This window comes from Cucurbita pepo, chromosome 5 (assembly GCF_057944985.1).
Source record: "Cucurbita pepo subsp. pepo isolate OVF chromosome 5, ASM5794498v1, whole genome shotgun sequence".
Lineage (NCBI taxonomy): Eukaryota > Viridiplantae > Streptophyta > Magnoliopsida > Cucurbitales > Cucurbitaceae > Cucurbita > Cucurbita pepo.
Window position 1 is genome coordinate 15,064,814 of NC_141802.1, and position 15,885 is coordinate 15,080,698.

Sequence of the window (15,885 nt, forward strand, 5' to 3'; positions counted from 1 at the left end):
GAAGTTGAGACCAAGACTATGAAATGACATTTTATAACATACTAGATTCCAAACATGATTGCATTTTTTGACTTCAATAGTGAGTCACTTACTAAGTATTTTTTTAAAATATTCAAGTCATGTACTGCATTTACTTTTCAACAAGACACCTCTGCACTAATGACAACATCATGGTGACTACCATGAGAGTAAAGTTAGGGTAGATGCATTTCATGTTGTTTGTAGCCTATAAATTAGATTAAGACATTGAGGGTCGTCTACCATTTTTACTTTAGAGTCTATCGAACATCGGATTTTTGCACTTAAGATATGTTGTTCGTACGACTTGAGACCGTTTGAATAATTTTTGTTCGAGAATTGATATGATAATGGAATGTGTTATAGGCCATCTAATATGAGAGAGAAAAGGGAAATTGGATATGTAGCAAAGGTGCCTAACTTTCCTCTTATTTCCAAACAAAAGAATTGTAATAAATAATAACTATGAAATGTTACAAACACATATCCCTCACTTTGTACAACATGTGGATGGTTGGGTGAGTCACTAAAATCTCACAATCTCATGTGTGAATTTTGTTAAATAAAACCACTTTTTCACCATAAAAACTTACACACATCACCTGTGTAGCTGCTGCTCATGTCTAGCTAGCAGCACGTCCTCGATCGATCCATCGTCGTTATAGAACTCAAATTTTGAAAACTGAAAAACTCCAAGCATGTCATGGTCTCATGTGATGCCCAAAAGTAAGCAAAACTGTGCCTGCAGAAGCTTAAAATCACGAGCACATCGCTGAGACCGTGATGTTTTGCAGCTGAGGACATGGCGTAGGAAACACCGCACTGCTAAAGCCCGATACGAAAGCACAGTGCCACTTTGCGGAGGGAGCGAGACCAAGAATAGTGACATTTTTCATACACACACCATCGAATAATGTGCCCTCTATGCCATTCAGAACAGGAGCCTTTGTTGAATTTAAGCTCGTGATATTGCTTATGAAAATACCTTTAACTATGGGAACTGCCTTTGGATCCCATTCTTCATCCGGATGGTCGTTTGAACCCTTGCTGAACCTTATAGCCATCTTTACTCTGTTCATTACAAAGTTGCTTATACTAATATTTGCAATGTACCCTCCTCTTCCTTGGTCCGATTTGATGCGAACACCGGCTGCTGAATCCCAAATGTTTAAATCCTCGATCGTTATGTTTGATATTCCACCCGACATCTCGCTTCCTATTCCGACTCCTGAACAGGTTGGAGTGGTGCCAGATACTCGTCTTATAATGATATTTGAGCTCGGACGTGCAAGGTTGATTCCATATTGATCCCATCCACTTTTCACTGCAACTAGATCATCTCCGCTCTCGATGTAACAGTCTTCGATACAGATATTAGTACTCGAATCTAGAGCGTAAGATGAGCATTTGGAATTTAGAACTTCACCATTGTTTTCTAGATCTTAATTGTGTATATTATTTAGAAAAGAAGCTATACCTGGATCGATACCATCAGTGTTCGGGGCGTTGAGGGGAGCCAAGATCGTCATGTTTTTGATAACGACATTGCTGAAATACAGAAGAAGAGAAGTTTAAGAACCAAAGAGAAGTCGTGGATCGAACAGAGTAAATCGAGATCGAAACCTGCAATAGACGGGATGGACGGTCCAGAAGGGAGAATTTTTTAAGGTGAGATTGGAAATGAGAATGTTGTGGGAGTTTATGAGCTCTATAAGATGGCCTCTTGTGTGATTTAATGTCCTGTTCCACCATAGGTCCCACCACATCTTCCCCTGACCATCAATAGTTCCATTCTCTCCTGGAAAAATTCACACACACTCAACAAATTTGCATAATGTAGAACATCTTCAAACCAAACATAAACATAGCTAAACGACTTCAATACGAATGGTGAGATCCCATATTGATAGTAGAGGCACAAACCATTCTTTATAAGAGTGTGGAAACCTCTCCCTAACACACACGTTTTAAAAATGTCGAGGAGAATCCCGGAAGAGAGTAAGACAATATCTACTAGAAGTGGGTTTGGGCTATTATAAATGGTATCAGAGCCAGATGTCATGGTCATGCTCGTCCAAGGCGTCGCATGCCCATGACAAGCCAAACCCTTTATGTCTTTACATGTTGTAGTGTTGTACTCTTGTATTTCTAGAAAGTATGACATTTCGAGAAAATCATGTCTAGTTCTGTCAAACCTGAAATGCCTCAAAATGTACTACAGGGGGATATGACTAGTTGTCAACTTCTCCCTACCCGATAGTTATATGCAGTAAGTCGTTGTTATTACCTTTTTGCTTACATTCCCATATAACACGAATTTCAATTTCTCAAATCTTGCTTTCAAAACCCTCTTTCGAAATCTCTCTGCTCCTGTTTTCTAAAACCTTCTTCTTGAATCGGGGCCAGAGGCTCGAGCATACGTTGCTTGACCATAGGCGACGAGAGAACGAATAGACTTAGCTCACTTGTTACTAAGAAGTGAGTGCTGCACAATCGCAAGTCCGCTGCCATCAAAGTGGGATTGTGACACCAGACACCGAACGGTGTGCCAACAAGGAGGCTGAGCCCCAAAAGAGGTGGACACGAGGCGATGGAGTTAGACCATTAGACGAAGTATAGCAAAAGAGTTCACACTATTTTCAGTTCAATGTACCGGGCAATGGGCAATGTAGAAGAAGCATTACTAGGATCCGATTTGACAAAAGATTGGGAAAATAATAAGAATGGTATAAAATGGGCCCTAAAATCCAATATAAATGGCTGAGCGATGAACTTGAGAAAAGAAAAGTAGCTGTTCCATTAGTTTACAAAATTCAAGAATCCTGAGGGAATATAAAATGGGAGCATAGAAGAAGGAGCCAAAATAAAAATATATATATAAACAAAGAGGCAAAGAAGAGGGAGTACCTGTGATGAGGACATTGGAAAGGGCATTGCCATGAATGAGGCTGATATGTCTTCCTCCCAATCTCTCTCTTCCTCTTCCATAAGAAGGTAGTGGCTCTATAATGGGCCACTCATCTGGATCCTTTTTTTTTTTTTTTTTTTAACAAAAAATATAAAATATTTTAAAAAAACATATCTTTTTTTCACACTAACATGCCACCATGATTGATATAAACAAAATAATTCATTCAACAATTTCAAATAATACCCTCTCATAATAATTCAAAAAAAAAAAAAAAAAAAGAAAGAAGTCAACCAATGAATTACTCACCACCTTGGAGGAAGGAATTTACAACTTTTTTTTCTTCATTTTCACAAAAGAATCTATATAATATTAATGAAAAAATGTATATAAAAATTAAAGTTTATTTTTATGAATTTAACTAATTATTATTATTTGTTGGTCCTCTTTGGATTTTCGCTTTCCGGCTCTTACTAAAGGTTTTAAAACGCGTTTGCGAAGGTTTCCACACCTTTATAAACCGTGTTTTTGTGTTTGCTAGAAAAGGTTTTCACACCTTTATAAACAGTGTTTTTATTCTTTTCCCCAATCAATGTAGGACATCACAATCCACCCCATTCAAGACCCACTGTTGTACTCTTCCTTTCTCTAATTGACGTGGGACCACCACCAAATCCACCATTTTTGGGGCCAGCGTCCTTATGACACACTGCCTCGTGTTTACCCCTTCAGGGAACAACGAGAAGGAATAGTGAGAAGGCTAGCACATCGTCTGTTGTCTGACTCTAATACTATTTGTAACGCTTAGATCCACAGCTAGCAAACTCGTCTCCTAGGGGAAGGTTCTCCTCCCGACATCACAAAATATATTTTGGTTGTTTTTTTAAAAAAAGAAATGTGAAAAAACAACATAGGTGACACCGCCAGAGTCAGCATTCAGATTTTTCGTTTTCTGCTAAGTAATAAAACTCCATTTGGCCTTTTCTTCTTCCCCAGAATCACAAAGTTCTTGTCCCTTTCTAAACCATAATAAATTAAAATAAATAAATACCCACCTCTAAAAAAAAATCACCGCAGAGTTTCCAGAATATATATATATATTTAATTCGGCTCCTATAATTTTAATAATTTATTTAAATTTTCGGAATATAATTTAGTATAATGCGATAAAAGTAAGAAAAAAAAAGGGGAAGGAAGAGGCGGACCTGTGAGCCTAAAATAACCGCGCCACGTCGGAGAAAAAGCGTGAAATTAGTGGTGAGATTAAAACTGCCCGTGACCCACCTGCCCTTGGGAACGACCAGTTTAGACCCGCCTTTCTCGCCGAACCGCCGCATGTACTCGATCGCCTTACGGAACGCTTCCGTGTTGGAAGTCCTCCCGTCTCCCACTCCTCCGAAATCCGTTATCGACATAACCACCGTCTCCGGCGCTACATCCCTGTGGAAGAAGGCGGAGCAGGTCGGTTCGGAATCGGTGTCCGTGGTGAGAGTGGAGGAAGGCATCCAGATCGGAAAAGGAGTTCTGGTGGCGATTTGAAGGGTGAGGATGGCGATGAAGATGAAGAGGAGGAGAAGAGAGGAGCAGGAAGGGTTGATGAGAGAGGCGAAACTCGATTTCTCACCGTCCATTCAGAATGAAATTGAAATTGAAATTGAATATGGAGATTTGGTTCGAATTTGCATGTGAGAAATTGAGAACAGAGGCGAAGAAAAGGCGATGATGATCGAGAATGGAACAGAGAAGGAGAAGGAGAAGGCTAGGGGCGTAGGAGCCGAGGGGTGGACATTTTGTACGCGCAACTCAAGTTTTTTTTTTTTCCTTTTTTAAATTTTTAATGGAATATAGACGATGCTTTATTTGTAGTTTGAACCCTAAGTCTAATGGTCTAATCTTTTGTTTTAAATACCCAAACTACCCTTGCCAAACAACAGAAATTTGATTTTTTTTTTTTTTTTTTTTTTTGTTTCTTTTTTATTATAATGTCCTTATCAATTAAGCTAAGCAAAAACATTTTTCTTTTATTAAATTCAAATAATTTTTATATTTTAAATTAAAAAAAGAAACTATATTAAATTAAAAATCTTCACATTTATACTTATTTTTTATATTTATTATATTTATATATAAATTTGATTCACTGGATTATCATTTTCTCACTTCATATTCTTTAAATGGTTTGAAATTTCAAATGGATAAACATTAATGAAATTTGAGTTAAATGAAAAATGTTTTAGCCATTAGTACTTGGATAGTTTTGTTATTATTATTATTATTATTATTATTATTAGTTAATATTATGTATTATAATTATTGCTTTTTTTTTTTTTTTTAAATGAATTGGTTGTGTTGTGGATTTCACAAATAAAGGGGGGCAAAACGGTAATAGGGTAGAAATAAATAAATAAATAAAATAATTATGAAAAAAAAATAAAGAAAGACAATAAAATAATGATGATAAAGAAAGGTAGGACTTAGAGAGGGTGAAGTTGGGGAGCCTGAAAATGAGGTGCAAGTAAAAGACTGTGTGTTCACGTGAGCTGACGAATCGGAGTTCGACTGTGGAGACGTGGCAAGTTTTGGTTGGTTAGAGTAGAAGTGGTAGTGTGGGAGTTAGTGTAGAGGATTGGAGGTAGAAGAGACGGTGGGACATATAGCGTAAAAGGAGATTTGGTGGGGGGTGGGAAACTGAAAAGGTGGTGTAAAAATGGAAGCCGCTCTTCACGGGGTAATTAGGGTTTTAATTAATTAATTAACTAAATACTTTGTTATTTTAATTCATACATTATTTGTAAGTCTAGACTAACCATCTTTCAAACATAATCCAATCTAATTCATGTTGTTAAATGAGAAGATTCTTCACCTCGAGTGATGTCACAAACAGGTCAAGGTCGACTCGATGATTGGTTAAACAAGGAATACGTGTCATGTGTCACAATCGCACTCTTGTAGTAACGAGACAATAATTGTGTGACACTTATTATAATTTGACGAACGAGTTAGTTGTACAAAAGTCAGATTTTACAGACAACCTTAATGTATAATTGAGTTTTGTGTCATGTTTGAGATAAATGCTTTAGAAAAGATGAGCGAGAAAATACATTAAAAATAATTTGAATGGAAAAAATGTTATAAGCTAGAAACACAATATAAGAAAAAAAGAAAGAAGTATAAATGATAAAAATATAGTTTTTTTAATTTTTAAAGAACTTGTTGAACTTTTAATTTCTTAATGAGAAGGGATATCAAGTTGATTAACAAAGAAAAAAAATGAGAACAAGAATAAAATAAAAAATAAAAAAGACTTGGATTTTTTGAAAAAAGTTAATAAAATATTTAGAAAATGAAAAATTACCAAAATATCCTTAAATTTCAAGTTAATTACGAGACTCAATCTCCAAATCGATAGTTTTAAGCTCTCTATAAAATTTGAAGTATGGTCTTTCATTCATTTGGAACAAGAATCGAGCTAAGTCGGTCTCAAATCACAAGTTATAGCCATTGAATTTTTGGATTTCCTACTCTCGAGTTTCTTCTAAATTCGAGAGCAATTGTTCACCATTTCTCTTCAAACTTATTCTTACATCTTTTAAACAAGATTACCCACAAGTTTTACGAAGGAATCAAGCACCGAAGAAGTCTCAAACTCATTCCCCCGATACGGATCACCATTAAAGAACTTGAAAGGAAGCTTGAAATTCCAATCTGAACACGTACAACAATTTTTAATGTTTTGACAGTAATTTTATGGCCTAAAACAATAGCAATCTGGATTCTTGAAATGTTGATTGAAAAGTAATGAAATGACAGAGCAAAAAGAACACAGAACAAGAAGAGTTCATTGACGAAACAAACAATAACCAATGGGCTGCATTGTCTTTCCTTCCATCCTTCCTTCCTTCCATACAACAAACCCAAATCAAAGTAGCATTTCAACACAAATCTCTTCAGCTTCATGCCAATTACAAAGCTGAAACAACCCACCCAACAAACAATCAACTGCAGCAGCTATGGAGATATTAGCTACCCATTTTCTATTCCAAATTACAGTCCAGGTAGTTCTATGTTCACCACGTAAAGGAAAGTTCTTTTTTTCCGATATCGCCATCGAAGATTAACTTCTGTCTCGAATTTTGGCTCTTGCAAAAAAGACACCAGCCAAAAGCCCTGCAAAATGCCATTTCTTTAGTTTTGCATATGCCAATCAAAGACTCTACGCCTACTGAGGAAATACAATATCCGAATTCGACCATTTAGGAGAAAAACTTACCGAAAAATATACTCGTGGAGTTCTCCACGCTCGTTGGGACCTTGAAAAGTAAGATACCAGCAACTGAGAGAGGGATCTTGTTCAATGACCCCACAAGACTGCAAGTTATAAGGCAGGGATCAGATGTGCATATTAGATCTCGTACCGAAAATCTGAACTATAGTATTATAAAAGCGTTGATATATTTCAAATGTCGTGTTGGCATGCAATTTCTGGAAATATTGGGTATAAAAACATGAAAAAATTTGTGTCAATGAACAAGTAATTAAACACAAATAATCTGCAAACATGTTTTAAAACCTTGAGAGGAACAACAGATCCCACATCGGTTGGAGAGGAACGAAGCGTTTCTTATAAGGGTGTGAAAACCTCTCCCTAGAAGACATGTTTTAAAACTTTAAAGGGAAGTCCGGAAGGGGGACAATATCGGTTAGCGATGAGCTTGGGCTGTTACATTGTATCACCATTTTTCTCCGAACAAACAGATTTTTAGAAGATTCATTTAGAACAAAGGATGTTACACAACAGATTCTGCACATGTCAAGGTGTGAATTCAGAAGCCAATCTTGAAATCCTACTAATTATGGGCTTTCAGAGATGAAGATTTAGTATGGTATCAAAGCACAAACCATGAGAATCTTAGTTCAAAATGCTGGTATGTTTATTGCACCTCGTCATATGTCTGATAACCAAGCTCATATGAATGAGAGAATCTTAGAAATAGCATTAGCATTAGACTTCGTTTTTTACCTGTACGTTGTTGCTCCAGTTTGACGAAGAAACCACATGGACGTGAAGCTAATTCCTAGACCCAAAACACCACTGAATGTCATCACCAGCCAGAACATCGGTGATCTCAAAAGCGGCCTGCCAAGCATAACACCCGTTAAATTAACATGTTATAAATTTCCACGACAGAAAACATCATAATTTCTCTCGACTGTCTAAAACAAAGGTTAAACCTCCAACTCCAAGTACAAAACTTAAATCATTCAAAACATTTGGATCTTTTGAATCCAGCCTTGAAGTAGGTAAAGCCTCTTAAGAATTAGTGGGATGAGCACACATAATGCACTAAGAAGTCCCCAATACTTTAGACCCCGTATGATAACCATTTGGTTCTCTACAATGGTTTTCACCTTTCTTAAGAAAAGATTTAAGTTTTCAGCCAAATTCCAAGAACAAAAACAAGTTTTTGAAAACTAATTGTTTTACTTTTCAAAATTTTAGCTTGGTTTTTGAAAACATACATACAAAGTAGATAACGAAACAAGGAAACCAATAGGTATTAGTAGTATTTATAAACTTGATTTTCAAAAACCGAAGACTAAAAGCCAAATAGTTATCAAACTCGAGCTTAGTTGTCAACAAAAAGAAAAAAAAAAAAAACAAAAAAAGATGAAAATATCAAAGTTTACTTACGTTCTTGAGAGATAATCAATCTCATTAAACACAAAACCAAGAAATATCCCAAGAGGAATAGAAAGAGTGTTATTTAGCAGGACCATGGAGAATTCATTCAAGTTTCCTGATTTGGTTATTTGCTTGGCTGTATCCATTATCCTTCGTAGAGTCAGCTGCATAAAAACTTAACATCAGGCTGTGTCATAAAAGCTAATAAACTACGACGACGCCAACGTGGAATAAAGAAGAATATAGAAAGATGCATCCCTAGTGACCTCTTTCAAACTCTCAGCTGTTCTTTTCTCAATTGGAAGATCGAATTTCAAATTAATCGAGTGCAAGAAAAACCAATTAATATGTGAGAAAGCAACTAAACTTCTCATTGGCCTAAGAACTACAAAACCCCAACAATCAGGATGAGATATTGCAGTGGAATAAAGTAACTGGAACAGATGAAAATAGAACTAAAAGAAAGTGATGGCATTGAAAATGGAAGGACAAAATAAACTATATATAAAAGCCTTCAAGTGATGTTCTCACAGAATATGAAGCAGTCAAGAAGCAGTTGATAATTTGCCATGTATAGCCAACAGCATGAAAAGATAGATCAGTAAGTCCCCCAGTTATTGCCGAGATTATCTGCACAAAGCTTTGAATTTCAATTCCTTATTCTAGAATTCATGATCATCTAGGAAAAAAAAAGCTTTAAGCTCAACAGGGAGGAAACATTTGAAATGGGTTAGTGATTAAATGATTGAACCCCTAAAATCTAAATGATTATCATGAGGTTGATAAATTGAAGGCCTCCTTCTGTGGGGCTCAAGCCATCAGCTAGATACCACTCTAGAACAGCTGAAATTCTAATCTTATGTCACAAAACAGAACAACAAGAACAAAGTTGCACTCAATCTTGCATAATAAGGTCATGCACTCTTCTCAGAAATCCACACTTTCATCCCTTTGCACATTCTTTGAGCAGAGGGAAATTCACTTTTGGTTATAGTCATAGTAGGCATTTAATTGTATGAGCTTTAACCAATACGAATCAAATATTTGGAACCAGATGGTTGGACTAAGCACATCACTTACGAAAATAAGCTTTCAAGATTGAATCCTCTTTCCACTCTCATCAAACAAAACTGGATGAGATCATTAAATAAACCAATATATATACACAACTAAAAAATTGACTCCCTACATTTTTTGATTAGCTAGGAAGCATGCACGCTCTATTTTGAGTAGCGTCAATGCCAAACATGGACATGCTCCTAACACACGATTAGTCTCAAATTTTAAGTAGTTTAAAATTTTCAAACACACTAGGAACATGTCAAGAACTTGTCATGTCAAGAACATGAGAACATGTCAAGAACTTGTCGAAGACGTCTCATACAAAAATGAATGTCTGTTCTCATTTCTTCCATTAAATCTAGGAATTTGACATCAACTACCATAGAAATCAAAACATTAATGCAATTAAGAAATCAAATCAAGAAGAAGAGTATATGAGAATATTTGTACCTTTAAATCGCAATATCATTTAATTCATTACGTTTGAAAGCATTAAATCTGTGTGAAAGTATGTGAAAACATTTTTCAAAACAAATTTCATTAAACCTGTTATTAGATGTCATATACAATTTTTACACAATGGTTGTAAGCAGACCGTCTTCTTAATAGATTCGCTAGAACACGTAAAGGAAGAACTTATAGATTAAATCTTTGTAGATACAAAACATAGCAATAAAGTAACCATGGCATGCAATGAAATAACACTAAAATATCCCTTTTGTAACTAGTCCATGTAGCAATAATTAGATATACTACATACCATGAGGAATAATGCAGCCCAGACCCTGTTGTCATGATGCTTGCCAAATAGATACATTTCACCAACTGCAGTTATTACATTGGTAACATTCTTCAGAACTGTGACCATAGCAACATTAATGTATTTCAAACTGCAGGAGAAGTAAAAATTATCTGAGGAAGTACATGAAACACAAACCTACAAATAAGTTATAGACAAAGAAATAAGGTTAACACAAAAAAAAAAATAGAATCTTAGGAAAAACTCCAGATATTGGTGAACAATGATTATGTAAGTCATCCACGAAGCACCAGACACAGAAATGAGACTGTATGATAGACAGAACTGGAACCACAATGGTAGAAGGAAAAATGGGTGAAGGCCTCTTTTGCTTAATTGCTTCATTTTAGAAAAATTGGTTTGAATAATAGCAGAAGATTCCGAACAAACTTTAGCAGCCGAATTAGTGTGAGAAGAATATGCCATCTAAGCAAGAAGACTATTTGGTGCACTAAGATACAATACAAGACTCAAAAAAGTTCGGTTAGTTGAAGCCAACGGGGGGAAATCCGGTATTTGTTAGCTTTATGGTTGACATGCATTACTGAATCCATTTTTTAATCTTTGGGGCACATGAGATGGTCTTGCGTGCCAATGTTCCTTAAGAAGCGTAGGTAGAAATGAAATTATTTACTAAGTTCGATGATCAGCATTTAAAAAATCACAATTATGCATATATTTCCAAAAAGATCATTGAAAAATGTCGAATCTAAAATTTTCTAAACTTCCTTTCAGAAAACACATACTTAAATTCTGTAATTAAACAATAAGGGAATGAAAGATCATACCTGAATATACTAGTAATGAGCATCCCAACAAAAATAATATTTACTGGCAACCACACTTTAACTAGTCTCCATGTGAGTGGTTCGGTGGATATTATGCCCATAAAGCTCATTACAATTACAATACTCACCGATACAAGATTCTGCATAAATAAATGGAGCAACAACTTACGATTCTTCCATTTAACTTCCAAAAGTAATGGTAAACAACAGAGAATATTAAGCTTCTACAAAGGAAAAATAAGTGTCAACTTCTTATTAACATATTTTCCATAATGTTCACCTGATAGACCATCAACGATATCCCAGCATTGAAGTCATAACTGGAAAGCACAAACTTGTTAACCAGAATCATGCTGCATGAGGAAACACAGTATGCAAGGCCAGACAATAAGGCCTGGTCCCTATTATTGCGTAATGCTTTGTCTTTTTCCTTTCCCATTTTACCCTCTTCCAAGTCAGATCCACCATTTTCAAAATGCTTCATCTCAAATTATTACCTACATGAGAACCAACAAGCAAAAAGAATGATAAGAATGAATTTCAACTTTAATTTTAAATATTACCATACATTTACAGGGGAAAATAATAACACTACTTAAAACCGAAAAGAACGAATCTAGAATCCCAGAGAAATGCTGAATATGAAGAGCAGGAGAAATGCAACATTGAATAGAAAGAAAGTAACCAATGTGAAAAAAAAAAATTGTTAACTACTTCTCCTTTTGCTGCAATCAATCTCTGAACTGTTATTCCTATGACTAGCAATCTGACACACGTTTTGCAACAGTAAAGTCGTAGAGTTGTATTTCAGATTGAAAGTGGTTTCTTTCTAAACTGCTTCATCTCCAATTATTACCTACATGGGAGCCAACAAGAAAAATTATGGATAAATTGATTTCTTCTTTAATTTTAATATATACGGAAAAAAAATAACGCTACATGAGACAGAAATGATGAATCTAGAATCCCAGATAAACGCTGAATATGAAGAACTTAAGAAGTCCAATATTGTGGGGGGAAAAAAAACTGATAACTACTCTTATAGCTGCAGTCAATCTCTGACCTGTTATTCCATATGACTTGCAATCTAACACTCTTTTTTTCCACCGCTGACGATATAGTTGTATTTCATATCGAAAGTGGTTCGGTTAATAGAGAATCCAAAGACTCCCGAGGGGATCCTATGGGCAGAGGTCTAAAGAAGAAAAGACCAAGTAGATACAGGAACTTCCATGAAAAATGTCACTGATTATTGTGTATTACAAATGCATACATTTGGGTATCAAACGGCTATAAGGAACACAGGAGGGGGCAGGTTATAAAACAGAAGAAAGGCATAAGCCAGAGCTAGACAAATTAACTCTCGTTTTCGAACACTGCCATGTAAGATATAGAAGTCCAAACTTTAGCTAGAATTCCTTGAGAAGCGATCACAGAGATAAAAAAGGAAGAGAGCATTCATAATACAGTTCATAATTCATTGTGATTAACTACAAATATGGACAAAAATGAAAGGGGAAAAGAAGAAACAAATAAAGAAATTCTAACAGAAGTATACACATCATCTGTGACATTGTTACAGTGGGAAAAGAGTGCAGTCAGCAATCTAGAAGGGGATGAATCATAAGAAAATCAACAACAAATTTATATGGTCCATCCACTATGAAGGCTTGAATACAGCAGAAAAAAATTCAGAAGGGGTGCCCAATTTTCATCTCGTTAATTGTTCTTTCATGGTGGCTTTAGTAGTAGACGATGAAAATTCCTTCTGAAGCAACTTCATATACCTTGTGAAACTCCACACTATCTTCATGGTGTTGTGTCTCTAATTCTTTTAGAAATCATTCTATTTTAGGGATTAAGTTTTTTAAAAAAATCCTTAATCATGGTGAAAACTTATGAGTTTATGATGTAAACGGCGTTGTGGCTACAAATCCGATGCCCGAATTTGTCCATTTCCTCACAAAGGTATTTAACTTCCCAATATTCCACATCTAGTTACCAGAAAAAGAAACAAAAACTTAATTAAGTTCCCAAAGTTCAAAAGTAAAGCTTCAAAAACTTCCTAAATAATCTTCTTTCCTAAACAGACATCACTATCTGAACATCCAAAACGAGACAGAGACGGTGATGATTCTAAATTAAAGTTGAAGCAGCAATCATGCTGGAGAAGAAATAGTAAAAATCACCTGTGAATCATCAGACCTTCTACATAGCAAAAGCATGGCGATCAACTTCTCGATTCCAGAAAACTCACGGACGACGAACTACAGCATGGCTCAAAGTAAAGAGAAACCGAATAATTGATGAAGAAACTACAACCCTTTTGGAGATTGAGAAAGAAAAGTCGTCGTCGCCATGATCAGTGAAATTGGGCGAAATAAAAAGAACCCAGAAGGAATCGATTGACTCTTTCTTCCCCCGGAATGAAACAGGAAACTTCTACATGGAAAAGTGGAGGACCCAGTTGAAGATGGTGGCAGGGAGAAATCAAAACTTGTTGTACATCGTCGGGGTTGAATGGAATTCGGGTTATACAGAAACAGGGAATGGATTTTTGTGGGGATTGTTATAATAATACCCAAAATCAGCAAAAAGTTGGAACTTACAAAAATCATTGGGGGAAATGTGGAATTTGAATGGGAATATTGGTATAAAGTAACGCGTTTGAGCGGTAGCTATATCACCACTTCCTTTTGTTTTTGCCTAATTAATCTATCCAAACTTCAATCCACTAAAACCAATCTGTTTCCAAATTAATAAACTAAACAAATATCAATTTTTTTTTTTTTTTTAATAAAACTCCTCAATTTTAAAATTTGAAAGTTTCAAAAATACGAATTCATTTAAAAATATTCTTACCTTTAAATTTCTTTTAGGAATAATATTAAAGTTTGATTTGTTTCAAACGATATTTCTAAACTTTTAAAAGTATCCTTCGCCTTTTAAAAACGTTAAAAGAATATTTTTATCTAAATTTTGGATGAACAATGTTAAAGTATAATAATCTTACAGGAAAATATTTATTTTTCTTCCTCTCGAATTCTTTTTAGGTCTAAAAATTCAAAATTTATAACCATAATTTTCGCTAGAGATTCTTTAATGACAAAATTAAAAGGTCCAGATTGTTGTTGGGTGGATTTGATAACTTAAATGGATTCATGTAGGGATTTATGCAGTTTTTAATAATAATTTTGATAATTTTATTTCTATTAGCTTAATATTATTCACTAGGGTTATAGTAGGATACATGTTTACGTTTAAGTAATACTTAGAGGGTTATATAGTATATAGATAAAGTTTGGTGTCCTATATTGGTAACACTATTGATACAACTCAATATTGATAACACTATTGATACAACTCACTCGGTAATTGTTATAAATTATTTGATCCAAATTATTCATGGGAAGACATGTGAGTGAGGTATCCTATACAATGAGCTTGTGTAAAACTGGACTATGAAATATTTGATTTCTTTTTATAAATCTGTTAATTGAGAAGGTTAACATTTGATAGAATGATCACATGTGACTCGATTTTAATCTCGAGCGAATTATGAACTTCTGCCTAGGATGGTTTATCCTTTAATTCTCATGGGTGAGAATGCTTTTTATTGTCGATTCATTATGTTATCAGTTTAGAGACTTCACCAAAAAGGGAGCGGGGAATGTAAGCTTATGAGATAAAATTAAATTTCTCAAATAGGTTAAGTAGATAAGTAGTTCCCCTAGATATTGATTTCGAAATTTGAACAATAGAATCTCACACTTTCATTAACCCGAGCTAAGAGGAAGCTGGTATATTGTTGGATTATAAACAAATTGATCATACAATTATGGTGATTTTATTAAAAAATTTGAAGTTCAGTTACTTTTAGATAAATAAAATAATTAAAACTCAAGAAAGTTTGTCACAGACTTTTTTTCATTAAAAAATATATTTTCTGTCAATAATCTTATAATAATAATAATAATAATTAAAAAAAAAAGGATAGGAATATTTATATTCCCTTTTTCAGAACACCAAGAAAGTTTGTTAATAATACAACGAAGATTGTGAGTAAAATTCCACTAACACTATATAGTGGGTCTGGTCATGCACTTATTGGTGCCTCACCCAACCTATAACCAAAGCTTTTATTTATTTACAATATGATCTCAATATTAAAATCCAATACCTAAATTTAAAGATTGTAGAATTAATTTGGATGGTTTTGAAAGAAATGGGTGATTCAGGTGCACTCTCTCTCTCAAAACTTCAAATTTGGTGCCTAATCCTTTGCTTCTTGCTGCCAACCATTGCTCAAGTAAACCATGCAAACCATTTGTAGAAAACAAACAAACAAACAAAAAGTTGCCTCTTTCTGCTATTCACCAACCAACGCATGTTGCACAAAAACCAAACTAAACGTATCATCACGGCTGCTGTGCTAAACCACTCCCACTCAGGAGCCTATTCAGTTCTAGGACAAGTAACATGTAACAACTTATTAATTAGGTAATTTAACATGTAACATAAAATTGAAAGTTTAGAATATTATTACACATAAAATCAACATCTTTCTTTTTTTTTTTCATTCATTTAATAGATGGACCAGAATACATACATATGATCCTAACAAGAA

The 15,885-nt window shown here is 34.8% G+C and overlaps 2 protein-coding genes across 4 annotated transcripts; both read right to left on the minus strand.

Annotated features, from left to right (window-relative positions):
• Positions 1-420: 420 nt before the first annotated feature.
• On the minus strand, positions 421-4,762 carry LOC111795396 (Pectin lyase-like superfamily protein). Its single transcript, XM_023677803.2, has 5 exons — positions 4,132-4,762; positions 2,926-3,046; positions 1,642-1,816; positions 1,496-1,566; positions 421-1,405 (listed from the first exon to the last, which is right to left on the minus strand). The coding sequence occupies exons 1-5, from the start codon at positions 4,555-4,557 to the stop codon at positions 777-779; spliced, it is 1,422 nt and encodes a 473-aa protein (XP_023533571.2). The 5' UTR covers positions 4,558-4,762; the 3' UTR covers positions 421-776.
• A 1,982-nt stretch (positions 4,763-6,744) lies between these two features.
• GONST1 (golgi nucleotide sugar transporter 1) lies at positions 6,745-13,909 on the minus strand. Of its 3 annotated transcripts, XM_023677804.2 has the most exons (10): positions 13,448-13,904; positions 11,973-12,114; positions 11,539-11,755; positions 11,259-11,398; positions 10,432-10,561; positions 9,141-9,239; positions 8,619-8,773; positions 7,947-8,063; positions 7,197-7,294; positions 6,745-7,093 (listed from the first exon to the last, which is right to left on the minus strand). In XM_023677804.2, exons 3-10 carry the CDS (start codon positions 11,740-11,742, stop codon positions 7,041-7,043), a joined length of 996 nt encoding a protein of 331 aa, XP_023533572.1. In that variant the 5' UTR covers positions 11,743-11,755; positions 11,973-12,114; positions 13,448-13,904; the 3' UTR covers positions 6,745-7,040. The 3 variants fall into 3 exon arrangements, with proteins under 3 accessions (XP_023533572.1, XP_086980296.1, XP_023533573.1); XM_087124170.1 differs by lacking the exon at positions 9,141-9,239 and having other exon boundaries at positions 13,448-13,909; XM_023677805.2 differs by lacking the exon at positions 11,973-12,114.
• Between the last annotated feature and the right edge of the window lie 1,976 nt (positions 13,910-15,885).

Bases quoted from the DNA above. Each gene is read 5' to 3' on its own strand.
- LOC111795396 (XM_023677803.2), bottom strand. From the start codon at position 4,557: ATGGACGGTGAGAAATCGAGTTTCGCCTCTCTCATCAACCCTTCCTGC. The intron at 1,817-2,925 runs GTACTCCCTCTT...GAATTTTTCCAG, and splicing joins TTCCAATGTCCTCATCACAG to GAGAGAATGGAACTATTGAT. The intron at 1,567-1,641 runs GTTTCGATCTCG...TCTGTATTTCAG, and splicing joins GTCCATCCCGTCTATTGCAG to CAATGTCGTTATCAAAAACA.
- GONST1 (XM_023677805.2), bottom strand. From the start codon at position 11,742: ATGAAGCATTTTGAAAATGGTGGATCTGACTTGGAAGAGGGTAAAATG. The intron at 11,399-11,538 runs GTGAACATTATG...TTATTTATGCAG, and splicing joins TATCGTTGATGGTCTATCAG to AATCTTGTATCGGTGAGTAT. The intron at 7,094-7,196 runs GTAAGTTTTTCT...GGCATTTTGCAG, and splicing joins CTCCACGAGTATATTTTTCG to GGCTTTTGGCTGGTGTCTTT.